The following is a 24715-nucleotide window of genomic DNA, read 5'->3' as shown; positions in this document are numbered from 1 at the left end:
AAAGCTTTGCTAAAGTCAAGAAACAATACATCCACTGCTTTCCCTTCATCCACAGAACCAGTAATCTCATCATAGAAGGCGATTAGATTAGTCAGGCATGACCTTCCCTTGGTGAATCCGTGCTGACTGTTCCTGATCACTTTCCTCTCATGTAACTGCTTCAGGATTGATTCTTTGAGGACCTGCTCCATGATTTTTCCAGGGACTGAGTTGAGGCTGACTGGCCTGTAGTGCCCAGGATCCTCCTTCTTCCCTTTTTTAAAGATTGGCACTACATTAGCCTTTTTCCAGTCATCCGGGACTTCCCCCGTTCGCCACGAGTTTTCAAAGATAATGGCCAATGGCTCTGCAATCACAGACGCCAATTCCTTCAGCACTCTCGGATGCAACTCGTCCGGCCCCATGGACTTGCAGAAGGCCAGCTTTTGTAAATAGTCCCTAACCACCTCTTTCTCCACCGAGGGCTGGCCATCTACTCCCCATGTTGTGATGCCCAGCGCAGCAGTCTGGGAGCTGACCTTGTTCGTGAAGACAGAGGCAAAAAAAGCATTGAGTACATTAGCTTTTTCCACATCCTCTGTCACTAGGTTGCCTCCCTCATTCAGTAAGGGGCCCTCACTTTCCTTGGCTTTCTTCTTGTTGCCAACATACCTGAAGAAACCCTTCTTGTTACTCTTGACATCTCTTGCTAGCTGCAGCTCCAGGTGCGATTTGGCCCTCCTGATTTCATTCCTACATGCCCGAGCAATATTTTTATACTCATCCCTGGTCATATGTCCAACCTTCCACTTCTTGTAAGCTTCTTTTTTATGTTTAAGATCCACTAGGATTTCACCGTTAAGCCAAGCTGGTTGCCTGCCATATTTACTATTCTTTCGACACATCGGGATGGTTTGTCCCTGTAACCTCAACAGGGATTCCTTGAAATACAGCCAGCTCTCCTGGACTCCTTTCTCCTTCATGTTAGTCCCCCAGGGGATCCTGGCCATCCGTTCCCTGAGGGAGTCGAAGTCTGCTTTCCTGAAGTCCAGGGTCCGTATCCTGCTGCTTACCTTTCTTCTCTGCGTCAGGATCCTGAACTCAACCAACTCATGGTCACTGCCCCCCAGATTCCCATCCACTTTTGCTCCCTCCACTAATTCTTCCCGGTTTGTGAGCAGCAGGTCAAGAAAAGCTTCCCCCCTAGTTGGCTCCTCTAGCACTTGCACCAGGAAATTGTCCCCTATGCTTTCCAAAAACTTCCTGGATTGTCTGTGCACCGCTGTATTGCTCTCCCAGCAGATATCAGGAAAATTAAAGTCACCCATGAGAACCAGGGCGTGCGATCTAGTAGCTTCTGCGAGTTGCCGGAAGAAAGCCTCGTCCACCTCCTCCCCCTGGTCCGGCGGTCTATAGCAGACTCCCACCACTACATCACTCCTGTTGCTCACACTTCTAAACTTAATCCAGAGACACTCAGGTTTTTCCTGCAGTTTCATGCTGGAGCTCTGAGGATTCATACTGCTCCCTTACATACAGTGCGACTCCCCCACCTTTTCTGCCCTGCCTGTCTTTCAAAACATTAGATTCAAAACATAGAGAAAAGGAGGACTTGTGGCACCTTAGAGACTAACCAATTTATTTGAGCATGAGCTCAAGTTGGGCCATTTCCAGCACAAATCCAGGTTCTCTCACCCCCTCACCCCCTCCCAAAAACCACACACACAAACTCACTATCCTGCTGGTAATAGCTCATCCAAACTGACCACTCTCCAAGTTTAAATCCAAGTTAAACCAGAACATCTGGGGGGGGGAGGGGGAGGAAAAAACAAGGGGAAATAGGCTACCTTGCATAATGACTTAGCCACTCCCAGTCTCTATTTAAGCCTAAATTAATAGTATCCAATTTGCAAATGAATTCCAATTCAGCAGTTTCTCGCTGGTGTCTGGATTTGAAGTTTTTTTGTTTTAAGATAGCGACCTTCATGTCTGTGATTGCGTGACCAGAGAGATTGAAGTGTTCTCCGACTGGTTTATGAATCTTATAATTCTTGACATCTGATTTGTGTCCATTTATTCTTTTACGTAGAGACTGTCCAGTTTGACCAATGTACATGGCAGAGGGGCATTGCTGGCACATGATGGCATATATCACATTGGTGGATGTGCAGGTGAACGAGCCTCTGATAGTGTGGCTGATGTTATTAGGCCCTGTGATGGTGTCCCCTGAATAGATATGTGGGCAGAGTTGGCAACGGGCTTTGTTGCAAGGATAAGTTCCTGGGTTAGTGGTTCTGTTGTGTGGTATGTGGTTGTTGGTGAGTATTTGCTTCAGGTTGCGGGGCTGTCTGTAGGCAAGGACTGGCCTGTCTCCCAAGATTTGTGAGAGTGTTGGGTCATCCTTCAGGATAGGTTGTAGATCCTTAATAATGCGTTGGAGGGGTTTTAGTTGGGGGCTGAAGGTGACGGCTAGTGGCGTTTTGTTATTTTCTTTGTTAGGCCTGTCCTGTAGTAGGTAACTTCTGGGAACTCTTCTGGCTCTATCAATCTGTTTTTTTACTTCCGCAGGTGGGTATTGTAGTTGTAAGAAAGCTTGACAGAGATCTTGAAGGTGTTTGTCTCTGTCTGAGGGGTTGGAGCAAATGTGGTTGTATCGCAGAGCTTGGCTGTAGACGATGGTTCGTGTGGTGCGGTCAGGGTGAAAGCTGGAGGCATGTAGGTAGGAATAGCGGTCAGTAGGCTTCCGGTATAGGGTGGTGTTTATGTGACCATTGTTTATGAGCACTGTAGTGTCCAGGAAGTGGATCTCTTGTGTGGACTGGACCAGGCTGAGGTTGATGGTGGGATGGAAATTGTTGAAATCATGGCGGAATTCCTCAAGGGCTTCTTTTCCATGGGTCCAGATGATGAAGATGTCATCAATGTAGCGCAAGTAGAGTAGGGGCGTTAGGGGACGAGAGCTGAGGAAGCGTTGTTCTAAATCAGCCATAAAAATGTTGGCATACTGTGGGGCCATGCGGGTACCCATAGCAGTGCCGCTGATCTGAAGGTATACATTGTCTGATACAATGATACGTCGGCGCGTAGCTAGTACACAGCTCCTGGATCTTCTGTCGCTGCATAAGCCCAAGGGTCATGGAGAGGTTCACCTCTTCCACACCAGCACTTTTCCCTTCGTAGTAGACACCTTCAGGCCACTCAGCGTCGTCTCCTCCCTGGGCTGTAAACTGACAAACCTTTAATTCTCTGGAATAAAAGGGCTTTAGAGAATTAATATGGTACACCTTAGGCTTTTGGTTGGAGGTGGGGAATGCTATGAGATAATTAACAGCTCCCAGGCGCTCCTGGACCGTGAATGGCCCTTCCCACGATGCTTCCATTTTATGGGCCAGGAGCGCCTTAAGACCATGACCTGGTCCCCTACTTTGAATGAACGCTCTCTGGCATGTTTATCATACCAGGCTTTTTGTTCTTTTTGAGCATCCTGTAAGTTTTCTTTAGCAAGGGCTAAAGAGGTTCGGAGGCTGTTTTGTAGGTTCGTTACAAAGTCCAGAATGTTAGTTCCTGGAGAAGGTGTAAATCCCTCCCATTGCTGCTTCACCGACTGTAATGGCCCCTTAACCTCACGGCCATATACAAGATCAAATGGGGAAAACCCTAAACTGGGATGTGGTACAGCTCTGTAGGCAAAGAGCAACTGCTGCAACAGTAGGTCCCAATCATTGGAGTGCTCATTTACGAATTTACGTATCATGGTCCCCAAAGTCCCATTAAACTTCTCCACCATGCCGTTTGTTTGATGGTGGTAAGGAGTGGCAACCAAGTGATTTACCCCATGAGCTTCCAAGAGGTTTTCCATAGTTCCTGCCAGGAAATTAGTCCCTGCACCTGTGAGGATGTCGGAGGGCCAACCTACCCTGGCAAAAATGTCTGCTAGTGCCTGGCACACACTTTTAGCCCTGGGGTTTCTTAGAGTTACTGCTTCCGGCCATCAGGTGGCAAAATCCATGAAAGTCAGTCTGTACTGCTTCCCTCTGGGTGTCTTTTTCGGAAAAGGACCCAGAATATCCACAGCTACTCACTGAAATGGAACTTCAATGATGGGGAGTGGTTGGAGAGGGGCTTTGACCTGGTCTTGGGGTTTTCCCACTCTTTGGCATACTTCACAAGACCGGACATATGTAGAAACATCCTTGCCCATTCCCTCCCAGTGGAATGGCCCCCCAAAAACGGTCTTCGGTCCTGTTCACCCCAGCATGGCCACTAGGGTGATCGTGGGCTAAGCTCAAGATCTTGGCCTGGTATTTAGTTGGAACTACCAACTGTCTCTGAGGATGCCAGTCTTCCTGGTGTCCACCAGAAAGAGTTTCCTTGTATAAAAGTCCTCTTTCTACAACAAACCTGGATCGATTAGAAGAGCTGAGAGGCGGTGCATTGCTCCGTGCTGCCGTCCAAGCTCTCTGGAGGCTTTCATCCGCTTCCTGTTCATCTGGAACTGTTCCCTTGATGCTGGAGACATCAGTTCCTCATTGGATTGTGGACCTATGCTTGGTCCCTCTGGAGCAATGTAGGGGATGGGGCTGTTTCCGTTGACTGTGAACCGCTCTCCGCTGGGACACTATATTGGGGTTCAGGCTCTGGCTGATCCTCTCGTGTAGGGTTATGGGCTGCTGCTGGTTCAGGTTCGGTGGGGCCCTCTGGTGTTGAGGTTGCAAGTACTGGATTCAGTGCTGGCAATGGGTCTGGTGCTGGTTGTTCCTCTGGTTCTGGTTCTGGGACTGGTTCCATCTGGGTCTCTGGGACTGGATCCACTAGTGCTGTTGCAGACATTGGGCTGGGGTCCGGGTCCATCACCTCTGACCGGCTCCTGAGAGAAGTTTCCTGAACAGAGCTAGGCCTCACGGCTCGTTTAGCCTGGCTGCGGGTGACCATTCCCACCCTCTTGGCCCACTTCAGATGATTGACCAAGTCTTCCCCCAACAGCATGGGGATGGGATAATCATCATCGACTGCAAAAGTCCACGTTCCTGACCAGCCCTGGTACTGGACAGGCAATTTGGCTGTAGGCAAATGGAAAGAGTGGGACTTGAAGGGTTGAATCGTCACTTGGATCTCTGGGTTGATTAAATTGGGGTCCACTAAGGAAGCATGGATAGCTGACACTTGTGCTCTGGTGTCCCTCCACGCGGTGACCTTCTTCCCACCCACACGCACAGTTTCCCTCAACTCCAAGGGTATCTGGGCCTGCGGATCTTTGGTGTGATTCCGGTGCAATGAACTGTAATCTGTTGGGGTTCTTGGGGCAGTTGGCCTTTACTTGCCCCAGCCCGTTACATTTAAAACATCGTCCAGCTGAGGGGTCACTGGGGCGAGGTGGGTTGCTGGAGAACGGGGTGGTGGGACGATAAGGTGTCTGGAGGGTTCTTTGGGAGGTAGGTGGGGCCTTGGGTGACCCCCGGTAATAGGGTGTGGTCTGGGGTTGTCCCTTCTGGTCTCTGCTCCAACTGCGACCAGTTTTCTTCTTCTCTGCCACCTGCACCCATCTGGCTCCGATCTCTCCTGCCTCGATTACAGTTTTGGGCTTCCCATCTAGGATGTATCTTTCTATTTCCTCAGGAACACCCTCTAAGAATTGTTCCATTTGCATTAGGAAGGGCAAATTTACTGGAGATTCAACACTTGCTCCTGATATCCAGGCATCCCAGTGATTTACAATGTGGTAGGCATGTCGGGTAAATGACACGTCTGGTTTCCACCTTAGGGCTCTGAAGCTCCGACGAGAATGCTTGGGTGTTATCCCCATTCTGACTCTCACCTTGGATTTAAACAGTTCATACTTGTTCATGTGTTCTTTAGGCATTTCAGCCGCCACCTCAGCTAATTGTCCACTGAGCTGCGGCCTCAGCTCTACCATGTATTGGTCTGTAGGGATGCTGTACCCAAGGCAGGCCCTTTTGAAGTTTTCTAAGAAGGCCTCGGTATCATCGCCTGCCTTGTAGGTGGGGAACTTTCTGGGATGGGAAGTGCTACCTGGAGAAGGATTGCTAGGGTTTGTTGGTATATTCTGCTGAGTCTTTACCTTCTCCATCTCCAGTTCATGCTTCCTCTCTTTTTCCTTCTCCTCCTCCACATGCTTCCTTGCCTCCATTTCCCTCCTGTGGGCAGCCTCCTGTACCTCCTTCTCCAGCCGCATGAGTTCTATCTGTCTTTCATGTTCCTTATGTTTTTCCTCAGCCTGAAATCTGGCTACTTCCAGCTTTTGTTGAGCCGTGGATTCTGTCATCCTAACCTCTCTGTTTTTAACTAACTTTACACCGGAGGTTTGGAAATAAACAAACAAAACTTGGCTGTAAAATTTTGCTGTGCTGGAATAGGATACCTATTCTCTGTTAGTGATTGTCAGCCTACAGAAAAAGACAATTCCCTTTGTCTCTGCTCTGGCCCCAAATCAAAGCAAAAAACCTCCAACTACTTAGAAACCTGCTTATCAGCAGCCCCAAAGGAAAAAAAAATTCGTGTTCAAATCTGTGCTCCTTCTTAAAAAAAAAAATCAGAATCCTAAAAAAAAACAAACCCCTGCCACTTTTGTCTCCAGGGAAATGGGTAGAACACCCCCCCCTCCCATTTAGTTGTAGGGGGAAACAAAACCTCAGGTTTTCGAAGACTGTGCATTTCCCTGCAGGAGATTAACTTCTCTGCCTCCAGGCAAAGAAAACCTGCAATTCACAAAGATAATCCCCTTTTGTCTCTGCTCTGGCCCCAAAGCAGAGAAAAAACTAGTTGCTTTCAGTTGGACCTCCTTTCCAGCAGCCCCAAAGGAAAAAAAATATTTCCTTTTTAAAATCCGTTTTTCTGGTTCAAAAAAATCTCAAATTGATCTCAAAATGATTTCAGGTTAATCCCACCACTCTGCCACCATGTCAAGGTTCCTTCCCACTCTGAACTCTAGGGTACAGATGTGGGGACCTGCATGAAAACCTCCTAAGCTTACTTTCATCAGTTTCGGTGAAAACTTCCCCAAGGTACAAATTAATTTTGTCCTTTGCCCCTAGATTTCTACTGCCACCACCAAACTTTAACTGGGTTTACTGGGAAAGGTAGTTTGGACACGCCTTTCCCCCCAAATCCTCCCAACCCTTGCACCCCACTTCCTGGGGAAGGTTTGGTACAAACCTCACCAATTTGCATAGGTGACCACAGACCCAAACCCTTGGATCTTAGAACAATGAAAAAGCATTGAGTTTCCTTACAAGAAGACTTTTAATAGAAGTAGAAAAGAATCACCTCTGTAAAATCAGGATGGCAAATACCTTACAGGGGAATTAGATTCAAAACAGAGAGAATCCCTCAAGGCAAAACCTTAAGTTACAAAAAGACACACAGACAGGAATATCCATTCTGTTCAGCACAGCTATTTTCTCAGCCATTTAAAGAAATCATAAGCTAACACATACCTAGCTAGATTACTTACTAAGTTCTAAGAGTCCATTCCTGTTCTGTCCCCAGCAAAAGCATCACACAGACAGACACAGACCCTTTGTTTTTCTCCCTCCTCCCAGCTTTTGAAAGTATCTTATCTCCTCATTGGTCATTTTGGTCAGGTGCCAGCGAGGTTACCTTTAGCTTCTTAACCCTTTACAGGTGAGAGGATTTTTCCTCTGGAGAGGAGGGATTATAAAGGAGTTTACCCTTCCCTTTCTATTTATGACAACAGGTGAAAGTGTTTTGCCACTGGCCATGGGGTATTTTATAGTACCGGGGAAAGAAAGGTGGATCCTCTTCCGTTTATATTTATGACAGGTCCTTTCTTATGTTATTATAAAAATACATAAGTGTCACAGCCACATTGTGACTGACAAATAGCTTCCTTTCTCAGTTCCCCCGTGTAATGATAAGATAACTCCACTGGGATATAAATATTGTTCGTACAGTTCAGTGGATAGTACATAGAGCTGCACAAACAAGTCATTGTGTCAGGAAATTTTAGCTCGTACTGACTTCACTAGTGCTTTATATCTGGCCTGTTGTAAAATGAGGCAAACATCAAGATAAGCTGATGTACCCCCTGGAAGACCTGTGTGTACCCTGGAGTACACGGACCGCTGGCTGAGAACCACTGATCTCCACTAACGCACAAGGGAATTGGCCTCAAGACACATTGCATCACCTGATCAGCCAAAGTCACATGCAGGGTTGTGAAATCTCCCATCTCCGGGTCCACCAGGATGTCATGGGGCAGCCCCAGCCGATCCCCCAGGGGGCAGGTATTTGCCAACCTGCCGGATAAAACCACAGCCAGAGGCTTCCTCACTGTTCTGTCACTGCAGCTAACATCCAGGCACCATGTGGGTGGCTCTGCCCCTCTGTCTGCTGTCCGCTCTCCTGGCCACAGGTGAGTCCCGTCCGTCCCCGGGCACAGGGAGCCGGGTGGTGGGGTCGGGAATTCACTTGGGGAACGTGCCGCTGTGGATGGCGGATTCTGGGGTCAGGATGGAATTTGTGGGTAAAACCAGCAAGAGGAAAACCCGGTGCCACGTCCCCCGGCTGACTTGGGGAGAGCAGGGATTGGAGCCTGGGACTCCCACAGCCCACGCTAGGGGCCTGGCCAGCGGGTCTGAGTCCGTCTGTCCTTCCTTCTTCTCGTTCCTCCTCCATCTCTCGCCCAGGCTTGGGGTCATCCCGATGAGGAGCAGCACCCCCGTCCACATGTCGTCCTGCCTAGAAATGTTCCCCTGCCTGTCAGCGCTGAGATTCCTGCCAGGACTCCTGGCTTCATTCCCCGGGTTTGAAAGGGGAATGGGGGTGCAACGGGTCGGGGCTGGGAGCCAGGACTTCTGGGCTCATTCCCCAGCTGTAGAAGCGGGCTGGGGTGTAGTGAGTTTGAGCAGAGATGGCTGCAAATCAGGACTCCCGGGCTCTGTCCGTGGCTGTGAAAGAGGAGTGGGATCTCGTGGGTTAGAGTGGGCTGGGAGTCAGGAGTGAGGACTTCTCAGCTGTCTTCTTGGTTTTAACCCTGAATTGAAGACATCTTTTTTCTACCTCAGTTTCCATATTTCTTTGATAGGGATAATATAACTTTGCAACCATCTAGGGGCATAGAAGGGGCGGGGAAGGTGTTCTGAGGTTTAATTGATGTTTCCACATGAAAGCTCTAAAAAAACCAAAGTGGGAAAATCTTCCTTTCTTTCTTTCTTAAAACTACCTTATGCTCACATAATGAATTTAAAGGCCCCCATGCTCTGGAGAGGAAAGAGTTGATGCTCCTGGGATCGCTGGCTGGAGATGAACAGCCATTAATCCAGGGGCTTAACAAGCGTGAATTGTATTCTGAAGAAGAGAATTGGCAGGATCAGTGATGAAAAGTGGGCTGAAGTCGAGTGTGGCTCAGCTGATGTAACTCTGAGAGGCAGAGGCCTGGAGCAGAGAGTGACGGCGGGGTGTGTGTGTGTGTGTGTGTGAGAAAGGTTCACCGCAAAGCCAGAAAGAAACCCCTCTTCAGAACAGCCGAATTCTTGTTTTTCTGTCTACACAGATGTCTGGGGTTTGTTCGCAGGCACAAGCTGCACCCCAGATAGCCACGTCAGCAGGTGAAAATGTATTCTAGCCACAGACACTCAGGCAACAAACTGACTTGTCTGTGGTTTTGAGTAAGATACAAATGACCAGCTAGCAAGATGCCTTTCCCCCTCCGGAGCGTTAAATGGAACTGGGCAGAACTGCTGCAAAAGCAGGTGGCATTTCTCCAAGATCTGCCTGCCCACACGTTCAGTGAGGAGGCATTGGTGGTAACAACTCCCACAGCGCCACCTCTTGGTTGCTGGTGGTATTTCGTCCACAGGCACTGCCTGGGAGGGGTGGGGAGCCGGGGTTTGTACTGAGAAGGGATTTTTCCAACCTCCAGGGAGCGCTCTGCAATGCGAGGTGTGTGCGTCCAGAGAGCAATCGTGCTCCGGCCCCCTGCAGCCCTGCGCCCCCTGGGAAGGGACCTGCGTCACCGTCGTGGCAGAGATCAGGCTGGGTGAGTGAAAGAAGATTTCTACTAAGTTTAGACACCATTGTCCTCCTGAAGCCACGGGTCAAACCCAGGAATCCTGGCTCCCAGCCCCTCCCCCTACTCTAACCAATAGTCTCCGCTCCTCTCCAGGAGCAGGGACTGCTCAGTCTGGAATGATAATGTCATTGACGGGGGATGGGATGAGATGGGGTATTGCAGTGGGTGGCTGTGGGGCCTGGATCAGACAGAAGAGAGGATTTTATCACGGGGGGTGGGGAGATGAGATTAGTTGGGGGTGGGGTGGATGGAACAAAAGGGGAGGATGGAGCAGCTGGGGGTCCATTGTGGAGTTCATAGGTGATGCTCTATTTCTCTTCCACAGAGGGATCCTCCATGTCCTACACGGGTAAATTGTGCCTGGAGCCCAAGAACTGTGAGCCCGGCCCCTTCTCACTGACCTTCCCGCACAATGTCACCGTGCGGGCGAACATCGCCTGCTGTGACACCGACGGCTGCAACGCCGGGGCCATCCCAGGTGTGTGTCTGCTGCAAACCTAGAGCCCTGCTCCGGCCATACCTGCCTGGAGAGAACCCAGGAGTCCTGGCTGCCAGCCCAATGCCCCCATCCCTAACCACTAGACCCCACTCCCTTCCCCGAGATGGGATTGAGCCCAATGTGTGGTGACTCCCCACCCTTGGCTGACTATGTGTGTCTGACTGTTCTCAGTGCCAACTGTGAGCTCCGTCCCCAACGGCCGTCAGTGCCCGTCGATCCTCAGAGCGGGGCCATATCACTGGAACGAGAAGGATGTCTTGGCCTGCACCGGCACCGAGGACCATTGTGTTGTGGAATCTGGGATATTTTTTTTTGGTAAGTCCTCCAGATGCGGGCGGGGTCTGAACACAGAGCACGAGGTGGAGCCCAGGTGTCCCGGCTCAGTCCCAGACCCCCTTGCTCTGACCCACTAGACTCCACTCCCCTGGCAGAGTTGCAGAGAGAACCCAGGAGTCCTACTTGCCGAGATGCCAAAGGAGCACCCAAGGAGGATAAGGCCACTGCGGAGAAACTAAATGAATTCTCTGCATCAGTCTTCACGGCTGAGGCTGGGAGGGAGATTCCCGAATCGGAGCCATTCTGTTTTGGTGACAAATCTGAGGAACTGTCCCAGATTGAGGAGACATTACAGGAGTTTTTGCAACAAATTGATAAATTAAACAGTAATAAGTCACCAGGACCAGATGGGATTCGCCCAAGAGTTCGGAAGGAACTCAAATTTCAAATTACAGAACTACGAACTGTGGTTTGTAACCTACTTTTTAAATCAGCTTCTGTTCCAGCTGGCTGGAGGATGGCTGATGACACGCCAATTTCTAAAAAGGGCTCCAGAGGTGATCCCGGCAGCTGCAGGCCAATAAGTCCGACTTCAGTACTGGGCAAACTCATTGAAACTATAGGAAAGAAGAGAACTGTCAGACACATAGATGAACATAATTTGTTGGGGAACGGTCAACATGGTTTCGGTAAAGGGAAATCACGCCTCACCAATCCACTAGAATTGTCTGAAGGGGTCAACAAGCGTGTGGACAAGGGGGATCCCATGGATATAGTGTACTTAGATTTTCAGAAAGCATCCCTCACCAAAGGCTCTTAAGCAAAGTGAGCTGTCATGCGATAAAATCCTCTCATGGCTCAAAAAGAAAAGGAGGACTTGTGGCACCTTAGAGACTAACCAATTTATTTGAGCCTGAGCTTTCGTGAGCTACAGGTCACTTCATCGGATGCATACCGTGGAAACTGCAGCAGACTTTATATACACACAGAGAATATGAAACAATACCTCCTCCCACCCCACTGTCCTGCTGGTAATAGCTTATCTAAAGTGATCATCAAGTTGGGCCATTTCCAGCACAAATCCAGGTTTTCTCACCCTCCATCCCCCCACACAAATTCACTCTCCTGCTGGTGATAGGCCATCCAAAGTGACAACTCTCCACACAATGAATGTCACGGCTAACCTGGTGGCTGAACTTTGTGACTTTGTCCTTACCCATAACTATTTTACTTTTGGGGACAATGTATACCTTCAGATCAGCGGCACTGCTGTGGGTACCCGCATGGCCCCACAGTATGCCAACTTTTTTATGGCTGACTTAGAACAACACTTCCTCAGCTCTCGTCCCCTAAAGCCCCTACTCTACTTGCGCTATATTGATGACATCTTCATCATCTGGACCCATGGAAAAGAAGCCCTTGAGGAATTCCACCATGATTTCAACAATTTCCATCCCACCATCAACCTCAGCCTGGTCCAGTCCACACAAGAGATCCACTTCCTGGACACTACAGTGCTCATAAACAACGGTCACATAAACACCACCCTATACCGGAAACCTACTGACCACTATTCCTACCTGCATGCCTCCAGCTTTCACCCTGACCACACCACACGATCCATCATCCACAGCCAGGCTCTGCGATACAACCGCATTTGCTCCAACCCCTCAGACAGAGACAAACACCTACAAGATTTCTGTCAAGCTTTCTTACAACTACAATACCCACCTGCGGAAGTGAAGAAACAGATTGATAGAGCCAGAAGAGTTCCCAGAAGTCACCTACTACAGGACAGGCCTAACAAAGAAAATAACAGAACGCCTGCACATCCACCAATGTGATCTATGCCATCATGTGCCAGCAATGCCCCTCTGCCATGTACATTGGTCAAACTGGACAGTCTCTACGTAAAAGAATAAATGGACACAAATCAGATGTCAAGAATTATAACATTCATAAACCAGTCGGAGAACACTTCAATCTCTCTGGTCACGCAATCACAGACATGAAGGTCACTATCTTAAAACAAAAAAACTTCAAATCCAGACTCCAGTGAGAAACTGCTGAATTGGAATTCATTTGCAAATTGGATACTATTAATTTAGACTTAAATAGAGACTGGGAGTGGCTAAGTCATTATGCAAGGTAGCCTATTTCCCCTTGTTTTTTCCTCCCCACCCTCCCCCCAGATGTTCTGGTTTAACTTGGATTTAAACTTTGAGAGTGGTCAGTTTGGATGAGCTATTGCCAGCAGGAGAGTGAGTTTGTGTGTGTATGGAGGTGGGGGGGGGTGAGAAGGCCTGGATTTGTGCTGGGGGTGGCCCACCTTGATTATCATGCGCATTGTGGGGAGAGTGGTCACTTTGGATGAGTTATTACCAGCGGGATAGTGAGTTTGTGTGTGGGGTTTTTGGGAGGGGGTGGGGGGGGTGAGAGAACCTGGATTTGTGCAGGAAATGGCCCAACTTGATTGTCATGCACATTGTGTGGAGAGTTGTCACTTTGGATGGCCTATCACCAGCAGGAGAGTGAATTTGTGTGGGGGGTGGAGGGTGAGAAAACCTGGATTTGTGCTGGAAATGGCCCAACTTTATGATCACTTTAGATAAGCTATTACCAGCAGGACAGTGGGGTGGGAGGAGGTTTTGTTTCATATTCTCTGTGTGTATATAAAGTCTGCTGCAGTTTCCACGGTATGCATCCGATGCAGTGAGCTGTAGCTCACGAAAGCTCAGGCTCAAATAAATTGGTTAGTCTCTAAGGTGCCACAAGTCCTCCTTTTCTTTTTGCGAATACAGACTAACACAGCTGTTACTCTGAAACCTGTCTCATGGCTCAGTAACTGGTTAAAAGATAGGGAAAAAAGGGTAGGAAGAAATGGTCAGTTTTCAGAAGGGAGAGAGGTAAATAGTGGGAGTCCCCCAGGGATCTGCACTGGGCCCAGTGCTATTCACCAAATTCCGAAATGTTCTGGAAAAAAGGGTAATAGTGAGGTGGCAAAATTTGCAGAAGATACAAACCTACTCAAGATATTAAAGTCCAAAGGAAACTGTGAAGAGGTACTAAAGGGTCTCTCAGAACTGGGTGACTGGGCAACAAAATGGCAGAGGAAATTCAGTGTTGATAAATGCAAAGTAATGCACATGGGCAAACGTAATCCCAAGTAGACATACACAATAATGGGTCAAATTTACCACTCAAGAAAGATCTTGGAGTCACTGTGGAGAGTTCTCTGAAATCATCCACTCCATGTGCAGCGGCCGTCAAAAAAGCAAACAAATGCTGGGAATCATTCATAAAGGGACAGAGAATAGGACAGAGATCTAACCCCAAAGATCGTGTTGCCTCAATATAAATCCATGGGACGCCCACAGCTTGAACACTGCGGACGGATGTGGTCGCCCTGTCTCAAAAAAGATCTATTGGAATTGGAAAGGCTTCAGAAAATGCCAACCAAAATGATGAGGGGGATGGAATGGCTGCCATATGAGGAGAGATTAATAAGAGTGGGACTCTTCAGCTTGGAAATGAAACGGCTAAGGGGGGATATGATCGAGGTCTAAAGAAGGTTGAAGCGTGTGGAGGAAGTAAAGAAGGAAGTGTTATTTACTCCTCCTAACATAAGAACGAGGGGTCACCACAGGCAGCAGGTATAAAACAAACCAAAGGAAGTACTGCTTCACACAACGCACAAGAAACCTGTGGAACTCATTGCCGGGGGAAGTTGTGAAGGCGCAGACTATAACAGGGTTCAAACAGGAACTAGAGAAGTTCCTGGAGGACAGGTCCATCTGCGGCTATTAGCCAGGATGGGCAGGGAAGGTGGCCCTAGCCTCTGTTTGCCAGAAGCTGGGAATGGGCGACAGGGGATGGATCACTGGATGATTCCCTGTTCTGTTCATTCCCTCTGGGGCACCTGGCATTGGCCAGAGGATACTGGGCTAGATGGACCTTTGGGGTGACCCAGGAGGGCCGTTCCTCTTCTGTTCTCATGTTGTTCCAGGCTCCCTGCTCTGAGCACTAGACCCCAGTCTGCCTGCAGAGCCGGGTGCAGTCCTGCTGGGAGGGGAGTGTGTGAGAGACCTCATGAGGGTCGCGGGGGGGGGAATTGGGAACCCCCGATCACGTCTCTCCCCCTGTCCAGGTCACATCAAAATGAGGAATACTGCGGCTGGATGTGGCTCCCCTGGCGCCTGCGTGAAGAGAGTGTTGGTGAAGAAATACGCCAAGGGCATGCCGGAGATCCTGAGCCACGCCAAGTGCTTCCCAGCTCCCAGGGCCAGCGGAGGCATCGGGGAGCCCTGAGCCCCGGCCTGGCATCCTCCCCTTCTGCTGCGTGCCGGGCTGCAGTGAACCTCCCTTCAGCAGCAACTGGCTGCTGCTTCTCTTTGGGGGAGATTGCGGATTCCTTTTGTGCATTGGCTGAATAAAGCGAGTTGTGGGGAAAGTACCCCCCTAGCTCCTTGTCCCCTGACCGTCCCGTACCGGCTCCCCCCCCCAACCTCTGTCTGTGCACAAGTGATGCTGGCAGGAAGAGAACCCGGGAGTCCTGACTCCCAGTACCCCACCCTTTAACCCACCAGACCCCACTCCCTTCTGAAAGACAGGGATAGAGCCCAGGAGTCCTGGCTCCCAAGCCCCCTGCTCTAACCACTGGACCCCTCTCCCCTTGCAGGGCCAGGGAATGGAACCCAGGAGTCCTGCCTAGACCCCCTCCCCCAAAGCAAGGCCCGTGGCCTGTGGAAAGGCACCAGCGGGCTGAGCTCCCCTGGGGAAGGAGGGCTGTGGGAAGGAGAGGCCGTGGCTCACCCAGCTGTCCAGGCGGGCGGGAAAGCCCTGGAGGGGAGAAATGTCCTTCTAGGTTGATTTTGCAGGGCTCAGTTCGTCCCGCTCTCTGGAGCGGCTCCACTGGGAGTGCCGGGCTCAGGGAAGGTGTCAGGAAACAGGGCAGATCCCCCCAACCGGTGGTGCTCTGTGAGCAGATTTCACCCAGCGTGAACTCCTGGATCGCTGCCCCCGTCTGACCCCGGAGTCACAGCCAGTCCCCTCAGAGACTCTCAGACAAGCTGGACTTTGTGAGGAAAGGTCACGTACACCCCAAACCAGCCCACCCAGGTTGTTCCCAGCCCCAGGAGACCGGTCACTTACCCCAGAGCCACGGGACCCCAGATCCTCCACCAAAGGCAACGCTGGCAGCCAGGTCTGTAGGAATCTCGCTAAAGGTTCGTGAGCTAAGGAAAGGGAATGAGGGTCACGAGGGGTTAAAGGCGGTAAAATTCATGCCCAGATGAGTCGCATTCTGTAATTCCAGACGGTGGCGGTGATGGAAGAACCTGCCATTCTCCCAAGTCTTTTCAGGTGCCCCCAGACCGTCTCCGGGGATCCCTGCTTTGCATCTGGTTCTGGTCCCTGTAAGAGTCCAGCCAGCCCAGCGAGGCAGGATCCTTCCCTGAATCCATCCCTTACAGCTTCTTCTCCCAGAGAACAAGCTGGCAGGGCCCCCACCCACGTGGGCTTTGCCTTCGATGAGGGAGGGAGGAATGCAGCAGTCAGCACACACGATGGCCCCTGCCTTTGGACTCAGCACTTTCCTGGTGCGAAAGTTCCTCCTTAGCATCCCTCCACCGTCTCTGCTGGGTCAGTGAGTCCCAGGGCTGTGCTCAGGGTGAATGGTTGTTACTCCATGAAAACAGCAGACGGGAAAGGGAAAACCATACCACGGCCCATTGGTTTTCATGAAATTGAAACTCCAAACACACTGTTCTACCTTCGCCATGCCTTTGATCTCGGCCAGGGGCTCTCGACCTTTCCAGACCGCTGTACCCCTTGTGGCAGTCTGATGTGTCTTGCATAGCCCAAGTTTCCCCTCACTTAAAGCTACTTGCTTCCAAAACCAGACATGGGGTCTAAATTAGCTGTTCCCAGTCAAGAAAGAGATCTTGGAGTCACAGTGGATAGTTCACAGTACGCAGTGCATGTCAAAAAAGAGAACAGAATGTTGGGAATCATTAAGAAAGGGAGAGATAATGAGACAGTAAATGTCATATTGCCCCTATATAAATCCATGCTACTCCCATTCTTGAAAACTGTGTGGAGATGTGGTCACCCCAGCGTATAAAAGAGATATCGGAATTGGAAAATCATAGAATCATAGAATATCAGGATTGGAAGGGACCCCAGAAGGTCATCTAGTCCAACCCCCTTCTTGAAGCAGGACCAATTCCCAGTTAAATCATCCCAGCCAGGGCTTTGTCAAGCCTGACTTTAAAAACCTCTAAGGAAGGAGATTCCACCACCTCCCTAGGTAACGCATTCCAGTGTTTCACCACCCTCTTAGTGAAAAAGTTTTTCCTAATATCCAATCTAAACCTCCCCCACTGCAACTTGAGACCATTACTCCTCGTTCTGTCATCTGCTAGATGAGAACAGTCTAGAGCCATCCTCTTTGGAACCCCCTTTCAGGTAGTTGAAAGCAGCTATCAAATCCCCCCTCATTCTTCTCTTCTGCAGGCTAAACAATCCCAGCTCCCTCAGCCTCTCCTCATAAGTCATGTGTTCCAGTCCCCTAATCATTTTTGTTGCCCTTCGCTGGACTCTCTCCAATTTATCCACATCCTTCTTGAAGTGTGGGGCCCAAAACTGGACACAGTACTCCAGATGAGGCCTCACCAATGTCGAATAGAGGGGAACGATCACGTCCCTCGATCTGCTCGCTATGCCCCTACTTATACATCCCACAATGCCATTGGCCTTCTTGGCAACAAGGGCACACTGCTGACTCATATCCAGCTTCTCATCCACTGTCACCCCTAGGTCCTTTTCTGCAGAACTGCTGCCTAGCCCTTCGGTCCCTAGTCTGTAGCGGTGCATTGGATTCTTCCGTCCTAAGTGCAGGACCCTGCACTTATCCTTATTGAACCTCATCAGATTTCTTTTGGCCCAATCCTCCAATTTGTCTAGGTCCCTCTGTATCCTATCCCTCCCCTCCAGCGTATCTACCACTCCTCCCAGTTTAGTATCATCCGCAAATTTGCTGAGGGTGCAATCCACACCATCCTCCAGATCATTTATGAAGATATTGAACAAAACCGGCCCCAGGACCGACCCCTGGGGCACTCCACTTGACACCGGCTGCCAACTAGACATGGAGCCATTGATCACTACCCGTTGAGCCCGACAATCTAGCCAACTTTCTACCCACCTTAAAGTGCATTCATCCAGCCCTTACTTCTTTAACTTGCTGACAAGAATACTGTGGGAGACGGTGTCAAAAGCTTTGCTAAAGTCAAGAAACAATACATCCACTTTATTCAGAAAAGATTCAGAAAAGGGTCATAAAATTATTAGGGGGATGGAACAGCTTCCGTGAGGAGAGATTCATAAGAGTGGGACTTTTCAGCTTGGAAAAGAGACAGACAAGGGGGGATAGGAGAGAGGTCTAGAAAATCATGAGTGGTGTGGAGAAAGTAGATAAGGAAGTGTTATTTACTCCTTCTCATAACACAAGAAGTAGGGGGCCACCAAATGAAATTAAGAGGCAGTAGGTTTAAAAAAACAAAGGAAGTGTTTTTTCACATAATGCACCATCAACCTGTGGAACTCCTTGCCAGAGGAATGTGCAAAGTCCAAAAGTAAACTGGGTTCAAAAAAGAGCTAGATACATTCATTGAGGATAGGGCCATCAATGGCTATTAGCCAGGCTGGGTAGGGATGGTGTCCTTAGCCTCTGTTTGCCAGAAGCTGTGAATGGATGACAGGGGATGGAACACTTGATGTTTGATTACCTGTTCTGTTCATTCCCTCTGGGCACCTGGCATTGGCCACTGTTGGAAGACAGGATACTGGGTTAGATGGACCTTTGGTCTGACCCAGTGTGGCCCTGTCAGGGTTCCTTCCCCACTCTGAACTCGAGGGTACAGATGTGGGGACCCGCAGGAAAGACCCCCTCAGCTTATTCTTACCAGCTTAGGTTAAAAACTTCCCCAAGGTACAAACTTTGCCTTGTCCTTGAACCGTACGCTGCCACCACCAAGCGTCTTACACAAAGACCAGGGAAAGAGCCCACTTGGAGACGTCTTCCCCCAAAATATCACCCCAAGTCCTACACCCCCTTTCCTGGGGAAGGCTTGATAAGAATCCTCCCCAATTTGTACAAGTGAACACAGACGCAAACCCTTGGATCTTCAGAACAATGAAAAAGCAAACAGGTTCTTAAAAGAAGAATTTGAATGAAAGAAAAGGTGAAAGAATCACCCCTGTAAAATCAGGATGGTAAATACCTTCCAGGGTAATCAAATTCAAAACATAGAGAATCCTCTTGGCAAAACCTTAAGTTACAAAAAGACACCAAACCAGGAATATTCATTCCCTCCAGCACAGCTTATTTTACCAGCCATTAAACAAAAGGAAATCTAACACATTTCTAGCTAGATTACTTACTAACTAACAGAAGTTCTGAGACTCCATTCCTGAGCTGTTCCAGCAAAAGATCACACAGACAAGCAGTCTCTTTGTTTCCCTCACTCCCGATTTGAAAGTATCTTGTCTCCTCATTGGTCATTTTGGGTCAGGTGCCAGCAAGGTTGCCTTAGCTTCTTAACCCTTTACAGGTGAAAGTGTTTTGCCTCTGGCCACGAGGGATTTTACAGCACCGGGGACAGAAAGGTGGTTCCCCTTCCCTTTATATTTATGACAGGTCCTTTCTTATGATATTATAAGAATACATAAGTGTCACGGCCACATCGTGACTGACAAATAGCTTCCTTTCTCAGTTCCACTGTGTAATTATAAAATAACTCCACTGGGATATAAATATTGCACTTACATTTCAGTGGACAGTACATAGAGCTGCACAAACAAGTCATTGTGTCCGGAAATTTTAGCTCGTGTTGACTTCACTAGTGCTTTATATCTGGCCTGTTGTAAAATGAGGCAAACATCAAGATGAGCTGATGTTCCCCCCAGAAGACCTGTGTGTACCCCTGGGGTACACGGACCCCTGGCTGAGAACCACTGATCTCCATGAATGCACAAGCAAATTGGCCTCAAGACACATTGGCATCACCTGATCAGCCAGTGTCACATGCAGGGCTGTGAAATCTCTCATCTCCGGGTCCACCAGGATGTCTTGGGGCTGCCCCAGCTGATCCCGCAGGGGGCAGGTATTTGCCAACCCTTCTGCAGAGAAGGACCTGGGGATTACAGTGGATGAGAAGCTGGCTATGAGACAGCAGGGTGGCCTTGTTGCCAAGAAGGCCAACGGCATATTGGGCTGTATTAGTAGGAGCGTTGCCAGCAGATGGAGGGAAGTGATTATTCCCCTCTATTCGGCATTGGTGAGGCCACATCTGGAGTACTGGGTCCAGTTTTGGGCCCCCCACTACAGAAGGGATGTGGAAAAATTGGAGAGAGTCCAGCAGAGGACAACAAAAATGATTAGGGGGCTGGAGCACGTGACTTCGGAGGGGAGGCAGAGAGAACTGGGCTTCTTTCGTCTGCAGAAGAGAAGAGTGAGGAGGAATTTGAGAGCAGCCTTCAACTACCTGAGGGGGATTCCAAAGAGGGTGGAGCTCGGCTGTTCTCAGTGGTGCCAGATGACAGAACGAGGAGCAATGGTCTCCAGTTGCAGTGGGGGAGGTCTAGGCTGGAGATCAGGAAACACTATTTCAATAGGAGGGTGGTGAAGCGCTGCATTGGGTTCCCTAGGGAGGGGGTGGAATCTCCATCCTTTGAGGTGTTTAAGGCCTACTTGACACAGGCCTGGCCAGGATAAATTCGTTGGGGTTGGTCCTGCTTTGAGCAGGAGTTGGACTAGATGACCTCCTGAGCTCTCTTCCAACCCTGATCTTCTATGGTTCTCCGATTCTCTGAACCTGCCTGCCGTGCCCACAGCCAGCAGCTTCATCGCTGCTCTGATCACTGCAGAAAATGTCCGGCCACCATGTGGGCGCCCCAGCCCCTCTTCCTGCTGTCTGCTCACCTGGTCACAGGGGAGTCCCATCCGTCCCCAGGCACATGGAGCCGGGCACCGATGAGGAGCAGGAAACATTTGGAAATCACAGACAATTCTCAGGAGTCAGGAAAACCGTCCCCCACCCTTGTCATCCTGCTTGGAAATGTTCCCCTGCCCCCTGCGCTGAGATTCCTGCCAGGACTCCTGGGATCATTCCCCGGCTCTGGGAGGGAGTGGGGGGTCTCTTCTGGGGTGTATGTACCCCACGCTGGCCCAGCGAGTGCAGGGAGAAAAGGGCCGAGCAGCAGAGAGGGTTTTGCAGATTCCTGGGCACAGGGACTAGCGTGAGGGCCGCGCTGAGCTGGGTGAGCCGGGACCGCGCCCTGCTTGGCCAGGAGGGGACACTGTTGCACCATTGCACTGACTCACATAGTCTCATTTCTGGGAGCCAGGACTCCTGGGTTCTATCCGCAGGTCAGGGACGGGGTGGGTCTAGAATAGGCTGGAAGCCAGCAGCAATTAGGACTCCTTGCTTAAAAGAACAGGAGTACTTGTGGCATCTTAGAGACTAACAAAGTCATATAAATTGGTTCGTCTCTAAGGTGCCACAAGTACTCCCGTCCTTTCTGGCGATACAGACTAACACGGCTGCTACTCTGAAATCTGACTCCTTGGCTGTATTCGTGGCTCCGAGTCTGACACTGCCTCTTTCTGCCTCAGTTTCCTTGTTTATAAGATGGAGGTAATGTTTGTGACGAAGTGGGACTGTTCTTGATGTTTCCTCCGAGTGGTGTGGGGGTGCCTCGGTTTCCCCTGGGCAGTTCTTGGGTGTCTAGGGGGTGGGGTAAGGGTGTATGATCATTGCAGAGCCCTAGAGGGCAGGTGTGTGCAGGAGTCCGGACACAGAGAATGGCCGACACCCTGTTTCCTGGCCACTGATGGCCTGGGCCCTTCCCCCCTGCAAGGTGAGAGCTAAAGGGTTAGAGAACAAAGGAATCAGGTGCCCTCCTGGCCTGGGAAAGAGACAAAGCCCAGAGGAGGAGGGGCAGGAGGGAGTTTCAGTTTGGGGCTGGCTGGGACATGGAGTGAAGTGCAGACGTGGTTGCAAAATGGACCCAGCTGAGGGGTCCGGTTCTCTGCACCTGCAAGCTCTGTGTCAGACCATGTTCCTGTCGTCTAATAAACCTTCTGTTTTACTGGCTGGCTGAGAGTCACGTCTGACTGCGAAGTTGGGGGGCAGGACCCTCTGGGTTCCCCAGGAGCCCTGCCTGAGCGGACTCGCTGGGGGAAGCGCACGGAGGGGCAGAGGATGCTGAATGCTCCGAGGTCAGACCCAGGAAGGTGGAAGCCGTGTGAGCTGTGTGTCCTGCAGACAGGCTGCTCACAGAAAGGCGACTGCCCCAGAGTCCTGACTGGCTTCATGGGGAGCAATTCCAGAGCATCGCCCAGGGACTCCGTGACAATGTTCCCTTCCTCCCACCTGGGACCCTGGCAAAGGCAGGGGAAGGCATTTGGAGGTTGAAGTGATGTTTCCAGAGGAAAGCTCCGGAAAAAAACAAAGTGAACCAATTGGTTTTCTTTCTTTCGTCCTTCAATTAAAAACTTATGTTCACTGACTGAATTGAAACTCTCCCAAGCTCTGGACAGGAAAGAGTTAACGATCATGGGATCTCTTCAGCCAGCCCAGAGTTTTTTGCATGCATGATGGAGGTGTGAAGCCATCAGTGGCGAGGGTGAACGATCACCAGTCAAATTCGGAAGAAGAGAGTTGACAGGACAGGATGGTCCCCGGCTTTGGAGTCGACACTTTTCTGGTGCTTGCATTTCAGTGAAGAGAATATAGAGCAATATGAACAAGGGGTCGACAGTTTAGCTCGTACTGACTTCACTCGTGCCTTAATGTGGCCTGTTGTAAAACGAGGCAAATATCCAGATGAGCTGATGTACCCCCGGAAGACCTGTGTGTACCCCTGGGGTACCTGGACCCCTGGCTGAGAACCGCTGACCTCCACTAACGCACAAGGGAATTGGCTTCAGTACACACTGGCATCACCTGGTCAGCCAGTGTCACATGCAGGGCTGTGAAATCTCCCATCTCCGGGTCCACCAGGATGTCATGGGGCAGCCCCAGCCGATCCCCCAGGGGGCAGGTACTTGGCAACCTGCCGGATAAAACCACAGCCAGATGCTTCCTCGCTGTTCTGCTCACTGAAGCAAACACCCGGGCACAATGTCACCGTGTGGGCGAACTTCGCCTGCTGTGTCACCGACGGCTGCAAGGTCGGGGCCATCCCAGGTGTGTGTCTGCTGCAAACCTAGAGCCCTGCTCCGGCCACACCTGCCTGGAGAGAACCCAGGAGTCCTGGCTCCCAGCCCCCCTGCTCTAAACACTAGACCCCACTCCCTTCCCTGAGCTGGGATCGAGCCCAGCGTGTGATGACTCCCCACCCCTGGCTGACTGTGTGTGTCTGACTGTTCTCAGTGCCAACTGTGAGCTCCGTCCCCAACGGCCGGCAGTGCCTGTCGTTCTTCAAAATGGGGGCAGATGGCTGGCAGGAGAAGGAGAAAGAGCTCTTGGCCTGCACCGGCACCGAGGACCATTGTGTTGAGGAATCTGGGATATTAACACTGGGTAAGTCCTCCAGATGGGGGCGGGGTCTGAACACAGAGTACGAGGTGGAGCCCAGGTGTCCTGGCTCAGTCCCAGCCCCCCTTGCTCTGACCCACTAGACTCCACTCCCCTGGCAGAGTTGCAGAGAGAACCCTGGAGTCCTAGTTGCTGAGATGCCAAAGGAGCACCCAAGGAGGATAAGGCCACTGCAGAGAAAGTAAATGAATTCTGTGCATCGGTCTTCACGGCTGAGGCTGGGAGGGAGATTCTCAAACCGGAGCCATTCTGTTTTGGTGACAAATCTGAGGAACTGTCCCAGATTGAGGAGTCATTACAGGAGTTTTTGCAAGAAATTGATAAATTAAACAGTAATAAGTCACCAGGTCCAGATGGGATTCGCCCAAGAGTTCGGAAGGAACTCAAATATTAAATTACAGAACGACTAACTGTGGTTTGTAACCTACCATTTAAATCAACTTCTGTTCCAACTGGCTGGAGGATGGCTAATGACACGCCAATTTCTAAAAAGGGTTCCAGAAGTGATCCCGGCAGCTGCAGGCCAATAAGTCTGACTTCAGTACAGGGCAAACTCATTGAAACTATAGGAAAGAAGAGAACTGACAGCCACATAGATGAACATAATTTGTTGGGGAAGGGTCAACATGGTTTCGGTAAAGGGAAATCACGCCTCACCAATCTACTAGAATTCTTTGAGGGGGTCAACAAGTGTGTGGACAAGGGGAATCCCATGGATACAGTGTACTTAGATTTTCAGAAAGCGTCCCTCACCAAAGGCTCTTAAGCAAAGTGAGCTGTCATGCGATAAAATCCTCTCATGGCTCAGTAACTGGTTAAAAGATAGGGAAAAAAGGGTAGGAAGAAATGGTCAGTTTTCAGAAGGGAGAGAGGTAAATAGTGGGAGTCCCCCAGGGATCTGCACTCGGCCCAATCCTATTCACCATATTCCGAAATGTCCTGGAAAAAGGGGTAAATAGTGAGGTGGCAATATTTGCAGAAGATACAAAGCTACTCAAGATAGTGAAGTCCAAAGCAGACTGTGAAGAGGTACTGAAGGATCTCTGAACTGGGTGACTGGGCAACAAAACGGGAGAGGAAATTCAGTGTTGATAAATACAAAGTAACGCACATGGGGAAACGTAATCCCAACTAGGCATACACAATGATGGGTCGCATTTACCACTCAAGAAAGATCTTGGAGTCATTGTGGAGAGTTCTCTGAAATCATCCACTCCATGTGCAGCGGCCTTGAAGAAAGGGAACAGAAAGCTGGGAATCATTAAGAAACGGACAGAGAATAAGACAGTCAACCTGTGGAACTCCTTG

The 24715-nt window shown here is 50.1% G+C and overlaps 1 protein-coding gene across 1 annotated transcript; it reads left to right on the top strand.

Moving 5' to 3' along the window:
• The first annotated feature begins 8869 nt into the window (after nt 1–8869).
• On the top strand, nt 8870–15113 carry LOC140904823 (phospholipase A2 inhibitor and Ly6/PLAUR domain-containing protein-like). Its single transcript, XM_073327151.1, has 5 exons — nt 8870–8929; nt 9943–9997; nt 10356–10508; nt 10701–10844; nt 14953–15113. Exons 1-5 carry the CDS (start codon nt 8870–8872, stop codon nt 15111–15113), a joined length of 573 nt encoding a protein of 190 aa, XP_073183252.1.
• Nucleotides 15114–24715: the final 9602 nt, after the last annotated feature.

Source organism: Lepidochelys kempii, unplaced genomic scaffold (genome assembly GCF_965140265.1).
Source record: "Lepidochelys kempii isolate rLepKem1 unplaced genomic scaffold, rLepKem1.hap2 scaffold_83, whole genome shotgun sequence".
In the NCBI taxonomy this organism is placed as follows: Eukaryota; Metazoa; Chordata; order Testudines; family Cheloniidae; genus Lepidochelys; species Lepidochelys kempii.
Note: the sequence above shows the minus strand (reverse complement) of the source record. Positions and strands in the feature narration are given on the sequence as shown.

Coding starts and splice junctions, on each gene's coding strand:
- LOC140904823 (XM_073327151.1), top strand. CDS start 8,870: ATGGCTGCAAATCAGGACTCCCGGGCTCTGTCCGTGGCTGTGAAAGAG. Junction 10,509..10,700: donor CAACGCCGGGGCCATCCCAG/GTGTGTGTCTGC, acceptor GACTGTTCTCAG/TGCCAACTGTGAGCTCCGTC. Junction 10,845..14,952: donor ATCTGGGATATTTTTTTTTG/GTAAGTCCTCCA, acceptor CCCCCTGTCCAG/GTCACATCAAAATGAGGAAT.